The sequence below is a fragment of the Arachis hypogaea genome, chromosome 4 (assembly GCF_003086295.3).
Source record: "Arachis hypogaea cultivar Tifrunner chromosome 4, arahy.Tifrunner.gnm2.J5K5, whole genome shotgun sequence".
In the NCBI taxonomy this organism is placed as follows: Eukaryota; Viridiplantae; Streptophyta; class Magnoliopsida; order Fabales; family Fabaceae; genus Arachis; species Arachis hypogaea.
Window position 1 is genome coordinate 1,334,230 of NC_092039.1, and position 10,440 is coordinate 1,344,669.

Genomic DNA, 10,440 nt, shown 5'->3' on the forward strand with positions numbered 1-10,440 from the left:
GTCGTCTGGGTATCAAGATACTGCAGAGAAACCAACGGAAGAGACCAAAAGAGAAGAGAAGGGCACTGGAGGTTGATCTTCAGATTTGGGAATTAGGGATTTTAAACTTCGAATTAGGGACCAAATTGGGTCAATAAAATTCGTTCTTCCACCTCAGCTAGCCGTCATGATTGCCCGCGTGTCACCAAATTAGCCACATCAGCTTTCCGATGACGCCACCTGGAGAAAATGTGCCGGAAGGACAACACTGAGTCCCGGCGTCTAACTTCAAGTACCAATTTGGGTAATTAATAATTTTAGGGACTACTTTAAAGCACGAGTGTAACTTCAGGGACCACTCTGAGGCTTAGCTCTCATTTTTTTTAACTTCTCGATAAGCTCTTCCGCACTTTGATTTTGAAAATTGCACCAGACATTAATACTATTACTTTTCATAAGTCAAAAGTTCAAAAAAGTTACTTTTTGAAAGCTTGTCTTCTTCTTACAAGACTCTTCAACTTAATACTCAAATTCAGTGTTGTCTAGAGCAACGTTTCTGCTAATTTTATGATTGTATTTAAGTACTAACTCAGAAATCATCGAATTTTGTGGCAAGATGCTGTACAATATTATTTAAAATCACAAACTCTGTATTGGTAATAGAACTTTGAGATAGAGATTGCTGCAGCCTACTATGTAATCTTGGTAGCTCATGTTTTACAATCATAGTCTGAGTATTAAGAAAAAAATTAGCCTAATATTTTTAATGAGTAGGACACTTCCCTTGCATATTAGTGGCACGAGGAAAAGTTTCTTTAGTAGTAATCCCTCTTGGACCAAAAGGGTCAAAATGGATATATATAGGTGGAGATGGATGAAGATTAGTAGTGGTATTATGAGAAGTAGGATGTGGAGATTATTGTTTCTCAAATATGGTAATTTCTAAGGTGATAATAATTATTGGTGATGGAATATGTAGTGCTGACTGAACTGTGTTCAGACTAAGTGAATAGGTGGATAAATATGATGTGTGAGAATGAAAAAAGGTTCAATAACATTTGAAAGAGGAGTGAATGCTAGTGATGAGAGCTTAGCAAATAGGTGAAAAGATGTGATATGAAAGTTAAGAGGTGTCTATATTTTTCTTCTCCACCTATGGCATCATAAAAAGGAGAGGTGTCTTAGACTTTTCCTTCTAAAGTATAGATATAGAATAAATGTCTAAAATGCTGCCTGAATTTCAAATTGTTATTCAATTTAGTCCTCGATTTTTTAAAATGACTAATTAAATTTCTGAAATTCGAAAAAATATATCTCTGTTAGTCCCTTGCAGAAGTGTCGTCTAAACGTTGATGATGTGGCATTCCAGCTGTATGCTTATGTGTACCAAATTTGAATTTGATTCAAATTGGTACCTGAAATTACTTAATAATGTCCAAATTAGTCCATTTTCAATTATAAAACCTTAATCCTTAAATTATTGTCTTCTCTTTTTCGATCTGTCTACTGTCTTCTTCTCTTTTTCGTCCTCTCCACTATCTTCCGGTTCATATTAATCCTGGACTACAACATTAGTACACTTACCTAAAAACTATTTTAATTGTAAGTTAATGTGGTTGGATTAATTTTAAGTTCAACACAGATTTAAATTATATGCATCCTTGCAGGTTCGTCCATTAAGCTAAAATATATTTTCCACTTTTAAGAAGGTAACCATTGTCATCATCTTCAAGGTCTTAACATCACTTTCTAAGTTTGTCATCTTCCAATTAAACTCATGCAAATTTTTTTTGTGAAATGGGTGTTGCACAAACTGGTTCTTTAACTCCATCAACCCAACAGAAAAAATTACAATGGATTTCATACTGCAAAGTAAAAAACGCAGGTGAATCCAAACTTAAAGTGGAGAGGTCTGCAATTACAGAAAATAGCGTTCTTACCTCCCCTGTTGCACATTCTTTTGCTGTCATAAGGTCTCCCTACAGAGTTGTTCCTATTTGAGCTACTTTGGTTTCTCTCTCCACCACCCATCATCACTCATGCAGACTAGAAAATAAGATGAACTGGAAGATAGTGGAGAGGTCGAAGAAGACAGCGGAGAGGTCGAAGAAGAGAAGAAGACAGCAGAGAGATCGAAGAAGGGAAGACAAGAATTTGGGGATTAGGGTTTTATAATTGAAAATGGACTAATTTAGATATTATTACGTAATTTCAGGTACCAATTTGAATCAAATTCAAGCTTATTACACATTAGCATACAGCTGAAATGCCACATCATCAACGTTTAGATGGCACTTCTGCAAGGGACTAACGGAGATGCACTTTTTCAAATTTCAGGGATTTAATTGGTCATTTTAAAAAGCTGATGCATAAATTGAATAGCGATTTGAAATTTACGGACTATTTTAGGCATTTACTCTATAGATATATAAGAATGAAAAATATCCAAAACCATTTTAGATATAGGCTCAAATAAAAAAAAGTAGGAATGTGAACAAGCATATATAAAGGATTGTGAGGAGGTGATGAAACCTAATTATTGAGTAGAAAATACGAATTCGGATCCTCTAAAATTGTATTGCCACTTTAGAGAAAAAAAGTATATAATTAATCACCATTGAATTAAGATAATGAGACTCATAAATAATAAATATTACAAATTTAAAGGTGATTAAAACATCATTTTACCATTTTACTAACATTGTTACTTTAATTTTTTTTTTTCAGAAAATACATATATTTACTTGGGTTTGAACAAAGTTTTTTTTATTTTTTCTGTAATTTTAATTGATTTTGTATTTTTTTAATTGTAATAATTGATAATTTAAATAAAATTTACTTTTGATTTAAATATAATTGCTTTTATATTCAAAGTTTTGTGTCGAAATACAATGCGTTATTTAAAAAAAAAAAAGACAACACAAAAGGTTATAATGATTAAATTGGAACAAACTTAAAATCGTTGAAAAGAAGAGCCGAATTTATAATTTTAATGTCAAATACTTTTTTCGCTTTTCAACGATTCTAGATATAAACTCACAATTAAAGATTAGTGCAAAAAATAGATTAGATATTATCAATCTTATTTCTTTGCACTAATTTGATCATAAATTAAATTATAGAAATCTAAATAATACAATTTTAAAAGCATTAAAAAATTAACATCTAAGACTTTAAAATGATATAAATATATCTATATTAAAACACGCGGCTTGCATTCTAAACTCTCAAAAGCCCCAGTGCATACAAACTTTTTCCACTTTTCACTTGTGATCAGAAAGGCCTATTTTTGTTTGATTTAAAATATTTATTTCAGACTTTTCAGGTTCCAAAAAAAGAAAGATTTGTTACATTTTTGATAAAATTTATTATTTGTTTTTATTATAAATTAGGCTGATCTTTAATATATTAGTTTAGTATATTTATTAATATTATATATATATATATATATATATATATATTAAATGAATATAAAATTAATTTACGTTTAAAAAATTAAAATGCAAAATTTAAAATTTGATTAAACTTATCAGTTTTATTATTTTTTAATTGTTAATTATTAATCATTGTATAACAAATAAAATATAATATAACAAATAATATATATGTAATTAAAAATTAGAATAATACTAGGGAACCAAAAGGATATTAGCAAAAAATCAGCCAAATATCTCTGGGTGAATCTAAAATCTCTACGATCTAATATATATGGATGTTTCTTCTGCTAAGTATTATAATGTTTCTTTTTCATACTAAATGGATATTTTTCTATATATTTTTCAAATTTCTTTGTATTACAAATGTGAATGTCTCTATTTCTTTAAGAATTTCATAATTTTTTTTAAATTTTATAGATATTTAATTATTTTTGCTAAAATATAACTGAATATTTCTTTTGTTAAGTATTAGGATGCTTTTTTTCATATTAAATGAATGTTTTTTTAATAACACCCGTAATGACCCCATTTCATACTCCCTAAAATCACAACCTTCAGAATCAACACTCTCCCTTCAACTATGACCAAGCTGATCCAATATTCTAACCGGCTTCATCGGCTTCGTATGCAACAATTCCCTGCGCCGCGGCGCAGTGCAAGTCCCTGGACCTCTCCGAGTGCTGTAACGGAACCTGCCTCCAAACAACAACGAAGGAGACCATTACGCTCGGCTTCGTTTCAGTCCCCAATGTAGCCACCGGCTGCGGCCATAACAACGAAAGCTTGTTTGTCGGAGTTGCTGGCTTGCTCGGCCTTGGAGGTGGCCCGTTGTCTTTCCCGCTTCCATGCCTTCTCAGGCTGTTCCCCCGCCCTCGAAATCGCCGTCGCCTTAGGGTCGAGCTCAAGTTCAACTCCAACTGTAACGGCGGCTCCGGTAACACATCTGGTTCGCGAAAGGGAACGGTTCTTGTCGACGGTGGCAAATCCGACGAACCAGATGTCGGTGATAGAAGAGGAGTGGGTCGCAATAGGGAGGCGGAGAGGACTTGACGGTGAGAAAGAGGGGTCTGTGTGTGATTGTTGAAGGTGGGTAGGTTAATGTGAGAGAGAAAAGAAAGGTTTTTATAGGTTTTAATTAGGTTGACCTAATCAATTTTAAATTTTTTAAATTTTGAATTTAAAAAATTTAAAATTAATTAATTATTAATATAAATTAATGTAGTTTTGTTTAGTTTTTGACTGATAACTTTTTACTTCCATGTACTTTTCCTAAAAATTAAACATATTAAAATATATTAATATTTTTTGCATTTTTAATTTATATCATTTTATAACAGTATAGCATTCTTTTTTTATGACAATATAAAAAATTATTTTTAATTATAATTTTATAAATCATTTTATTATAATTTAGTTATTTTAATTGAGCTACAGTTAAAATGGTTAAAATTTTAAACTGATAAATTAATAATTAAAACGTTTTGAAAACTTGACTTTTAATTTATTAAAAAAACATGGAGGGATATTATGGTCACATGGGGAGACGGAGGGACATTATGGTCATTATGTACACCGTGAAGAACGTTACTCACAGAAATATCGTGGAGCAACGAATCCGTGTCCGTCTGCAAGAACCTGTGCCGCAAATTTTTTATCTGCTGTTTGAACTTTCGATCGAACAAAAGAATTGGATCCTCTCATTCATATTAAAACAAATATACATAGCTGTTTTTTGTTATATTCATATATATTAGTTATTTTGTTTCATTTTATTATTAATTTATTTAGACTCATGTCATTGCATATAAGCAGTGCTGGTTTTACTCTGGTGGGTCATTCAAGAATAAGAAGTGTTGCTTCGGAGCGGGAGGGTTCTGCAACTGTGAAGAGAGTGGAAGACAAGGTCAATTTGGGTGCTTCTGGTTTGAAGGTCACAACACTTGGAATTGGAGCTTGGTCATGGGGAGATACTACTTACTGGAACAATTTTGACTGGAATGGTAGTAATCTCTCTCTCTTCTTTTTAAAGAATTGTTTTTGTGTTAGAAATATTTCTGTATCGGGTGAATTATATAGTAAAGATGTAAGTTTATAGATATTTTTTTATAAAATAATACTATTGACAAGTTCAATCTTTAGAAAAAAGTTTTTTCGTACAATAAAAAATAGTCACAAAAAAAATCTATACTCTATCTATACAATTTTGATCTGTACCGCAGAGTGCACCTTTTTGTATTTGAATAGAAATTATAAAAGTATTTTATTTGGCACCAATTCTTGATTAAAAAAAGTTGTTCGATATACACGATTGAAGAGTGCTAGGGAGCCAACAATTTTTGTGATTTGTAGTTAGCCATCAATCATGTTTTTAGTGGTGTGAGATTTCATCCAATGGTGTAAAATTATTCACTTTTCTTTTGCTGGTTACATGCTTGCCAGAATTTAATAAAGTTGCTGACCCCCTAGACTTTTCCATACCGAATTTTTTATGATTGCAAAAGCTTTTTTCCTAGTAACTTCTAAAAAGTTGTTATTGTTAAATTGTGAAATATTCAAGCAAAATTTGGCTGTCAATCATTGGTGAGTAGTAATTTCCATTGAATAGTGGCATAGGATTTTTTGTTTTAGGAAGTTTAGGTAGTTAGGTTTATATGGTAAACATTGGAACTAGGTAGACTCTTTCAATGCATACAAGGATGTTAAGGCTGCAAAAAGAGGTTTTTGTTGTATGAAAATATATGTTATCTTTGAAATTGGATGGAATAGTTATTAAATCTACGCTTTGAGATTAAGAATCTACTCATCTTTTGTTCATGGGTGTTGCAGATAGGAAGGAGAAGGCTGCTAGAGATGCTTTTAACGCCAGTATTGACGGCGGTGTAACCTTTTTCGACACTGCTGAAGTCTACGGTTCTGGGGTGAGTCTTTGCCTCATCTAGCTTTCTTCAGTAATAGCCAAGCCTCTTCTCATAACATGTCCTTAGTTGCATGTATCAACAATAATTTTGCGCCCTATCAATATCGTAAACCATCTCATAAATCTAAGTCATGGAGGTTCGGCTATATTTTTATGTTGGTTGCCGAAGACCTAACACAACCCTCCTCCTTTATCTGGGCTTGGGACCGGCTATGTACCGCAAATGTAACATAGGCGGAGTTATCTTATAAATCTAAGTACTTTGACAAATATCAGTTGATGTTAATAAACTGTGTTCTTTGTTTCAGCTTGCTCTAGGTGCTGTAAATTCAGAGGTTCTTCTTGAAAGGTATGAGCTTTAAAATATTTACATGATTTTCATATGCAGTATTGAAGGAATAAGCAAAATTTTCTGCGTCTATTTGTTTGTTATCTAAAGATTTATTAAGGAACGAAAAGAAAAAGATCCAGATGTTGAGATTGCAGTTGCAACTAAGTTTGCTGCGCTACCATGGAGATTCGGCCGGCAAAGCGTTCTCTCTGCTCTTAAAGATTCTCTTTGTCGACTAGGACTTGATTCCGTGGATCTTTATCAGCTTCATTGGTCTGTACTTCTAAGACCGTTAAATGAAACCGTTTTTGTGCAATAATATTTGTTAACAATGTAATGTGCTGTTTTTCAGGCCTGGTGTGTGGGGAAATGAAGGTAGCAAAATTATTTCCTCAAACCATTCATTTCATAAGGTTAATGGAACTTATTCAAGATCGGATAAAGAGAAAGCTTAGTTCACCTATGAATTACTTTTCAGGGTATATCGATGGTCTCGGTGATGCTGTCGAGAAGGGGCTTGTGAAGGCTGTTGGTGTTTCGAACTATAGCGGTAATTCTGCAAAGAATGTTGGTTTCTTTTGCATTTAATATACGTGTTTATTTTCTGGTGGAAACTCAGGTGCAGTCGTCTTCACGTGAAGTTGATAACTGAGAGTCGTTAGATGATTTGACTGATTTGACTAAATTTTCATCTAACAGCTCTCAACTATCAATTTCACATGAAGTCGACTGCACCTGAGTTTCACTTTATTTTGTATCTGAGCTCTGAATACCCTGAATAGAAAAACGACTCCGTGAGGCTTTCGAGAAGCTCAAGAAGAGAGGTATTCCATTGGCTTCAAACCAAGTAAACTACAGCCTCATTTATCGAGCCCCGGAAGAAAAGGGTGTAAAGGCTGCCTGTGATGAACTTGGGATCACATTGATTGCCTATTCACCAATTGCTCAAGGTTAACTCTTCATTATCATAGTATGTTTGTTATATTTCCTCCTTTACCAAAAAGAATTTAATTTTCATGCACGATCAGTGTAAAAACCTTTCAGATGGACGGCGTGAATGATCATCTAAAAGAACGGATGTGATTGTACGACTGTGTAAAATGCTTTACACTATCAGTACATCCAGGGGCAGAGTTACCTATAAAGAAAGGGGGGCAATCGCCCCCCTAATTTTAATTTTTTACATGTAAATTATATGTAAATTTCAGTTTAGCCCCCCTTAAAATTTTATTTTAATCTTATTTTATTGTGTAAATATTTTTAACTCCCCTCTAATATTTCATCTATCTCCGCCCCTGAGTGCATCAAAATTAAACATTATTATGCCAAAATTTCATAACAAAGTTGCTGTAAAAGATTATGCAGTATCTCTATCTTAAGCAGGTGTTCTTACCGGAAAGTATACGCCGGATAAACCCCCAAGTGGGCCTCGAAGTAGAATTTATACTCCGGAGTTCCTAACAAGGGTGAGGGAGACCGTTCTTCAAATTCTAGATCTAATCATTTGCAGTCACATTTACTTTATAACTAATGTATTTTTTTGATTTTGTAGCTTCAACCTTTGCTGAATAGGATCGCTGAAATAGGAAAGAAGTATGATAAAACTTCTACACAGGTTCAAACTATTCTTTTCCATTATATAACTTGAACATTTGACTAATGGTATAGCCTGATTTGACTAATTCATGAAGATGCTATAACATTTAATATGCTATTATTGAACCTGAAGATGGAAAATTAATGGCATCAATATATAATTTTCTTTCTTGACCCTTAAGAACTGTGAATTTAATTTCATCAATATAAAATGCACGTTGCTAGCAAATTGTGGTATTGCATTATACGTGGGCAATAGTCCTTAACTATGATGTATGGACATTAATAGGGAACACACCACAACACGAATTTTAAAATATTATAAGACACAGAGACACGTGTATATAAAATATAAAGTATTTTTTTAAAAAATCGTAATGATATTTTGATATTTTATTGATATTAAAACATAAATTAATTTTTTAATATCTTATTTTAATTATATAAAATATTTAAAATATTTTTTATTTTAATAAATAATAATATATACTATTTTTAAATTTATTTCAAGAATACAAGTTGAGAATAAGATTAGACACGTTGATACTTGATAGTATTTAGATGTGTTCAAACGTGTCTGGAGAATAATTTTTTATTTTTTATTAAGATACGGTTGGATTCAGTAGACACGCGTGTCAAACAATTGTTAACGAGTGTCGTATCCAACACGCGGACACGACAACTCAGCGATTAGGCTTAAATAAGTTTTTGGTTCTTATAAAATACTTAGTTTTAGTTTTGGTCCTTACAAAATTCTCTTTCTTCTTTTAATCTAGTAAGATTTAAAAAATCTCCAAGTTTGTCCCTATTGTTAGTTTGTTTTAAATGTTTACATGACAAATGATGTAACAAGACGTGTCACGTTCGCATTTAACATATCATATTAGCACTTAATAAAAAAAAAACTTAATAACATTCAAACAAGTTCTAATACCATAACCTATAACTTTGAAACTTTGTTGTGTTTTGTGGCTTGATAAAGCGAAATGGTTTTTGATTTGTTTTGTCAGGTATCCCTGAACTGGCTGATAACACAGGGCAATGTGGTGCCGATACCCGGAGCCAAAACAGCCGAACAAGCTGAGGAATTCCGAGGTGCTCTTGGATGGAGACTCAGTGATGACGAGGTGGCTGAGCTTCGAAGTTCGGCTTCAGAAATTGGGCCTGTCGTTGGTTTCCCTGTTGAAAACCTCTGAAATTATTATAGTTAAGCGCTTTGTTATTGCACCATATGGCTCCAAAACCAATTGTAAAGTTATAGCCCTGCAAAAAATAAACAAGCACGTATACTTAGAAAATAATACAATAAACTGGTACAATTCTTAATTTGTTCGGGTGTCTTTATTATTAGGATAAAACATCACTCCAGCCTTTAACAATTTTTATAAGTGTTATAACTTATAAGTGGCGATTCGCACCTTAACAAAATTAAAATACCATATGGATTCTCATCCATTCAATTCGATAGACATTTTAGCTCATCTATTAAATTTTCTGTCAAATAATAACAGGAAAATTTTAATTATACCGTTAGCTTCGTATGTGTTACTATACAATTTTGTTAGGATATATAGCTTCTGTTGAGTTATCAATATGAGTGTTTTATCCACACTTCTAAATCAATACCAATTTCGCCTAAATTAATATTAAATCTAGCTTTAGCCTTCACTGGATCACTATGGGTTCCCTTTTTTCATTTAAAGTTGGCTGATATCCTAATCACCTGCCATTCAAGGAATTAGGTCAACAATAACAAATTATAGAAACACTAGTAACTGACATAACACACTTAGAAAACATAAGTATCTTTATATCAACGACCAATGAAATGCGTCAAACTCAATGGGTTTGAAAGCAAGAAAACACCAACTTAACGACGTTCTTGTCGGCAACATGACATAAGTATCGATATAATCATGCATGAGTGTGAACCCCCAACTGTATCTGCCCAAGTCTTGCAGCCTAGCTACGTAAGTTAGCTGCGCCACCGAATGTAAAAACGTGTTCCAAACTTGTCACCAAACAGCTAAGTCGATAACAACATTACAATGTACGCCCCCACATATCTCCTAATAGTCTCCTCATCTATATCTGGAAAAAGTATGAGCACTTCACCGTGAACTTGTCAATACACTCTGTAGGAGTTAACACATCGAGTAGCTCCTCGAACCAAGTCTAGG

At 32.9% G+C, this 10,440-nt stretch overlaps 1 protein-coding gene across 1 annotated transcript; it reads left to right on the forward strand.

The window, feature by feature from the left end:
• Positions 1–4,907: 4,907 nt before the first annotated feature.
• On the forward strand, positions 4,908–9,588 carry LOC112795619 (uncharacterized oxidoreductase At1g06690, chloroplastic). The gene is made up of 10 exons (XM_025837640.3): positions 4,908–5,416; positions 6,243–6,334; positions 6,642–6,682; positions 6,773–6,937; positions 7,017–7,039; positions 7,143–7,214; positions 7,447–7,614; positions 8,048–8,130; positions 8,217–8,279; positions 9,271–9,588. Exons 1-10 carry the CDS (start codon positions 5,209–5,211, stop codon positions 9,454–9,456), a joined length of 1,101 nt encoding a protein of 366 aa, XP_025693425.1. The 5' UTR covers positions 4,908–5,208; the 3' UTR covers positions 9,457–9,588.
• The last annotated feature ends 852 nt before the right edge of the window (positions 9,589–10,440 follow it).

What these genes read in the sequence shown, in the direction of transcription:
- LOC112795619 (XM_025837640.3), top strand. Translation starts at nt 5,209, where the DNA reads ATGTCATTGCATATAAGCAGTGCTGGTTTTACTCTGGTGGGTCATTCA. An exon ending in GAACAATTTTGACTGGAATG is followed by an intron (nt 5,417 to 6,242) that starts GTAGTAATCTCT and finishes TGGGTGTTGCAG; the next exon opens with ATAGGAAGGAGAAGGCTGCT. An exon ending in CTGAAGTCTACGGTTCTGGG is followed by an intron (nt 6,335 to 6,641) that starts GTGAGTCTTTGC and finishes TCTTTGTTTCAG; the next exon opens with CTTGCTCTAGGTGCTGTAAA.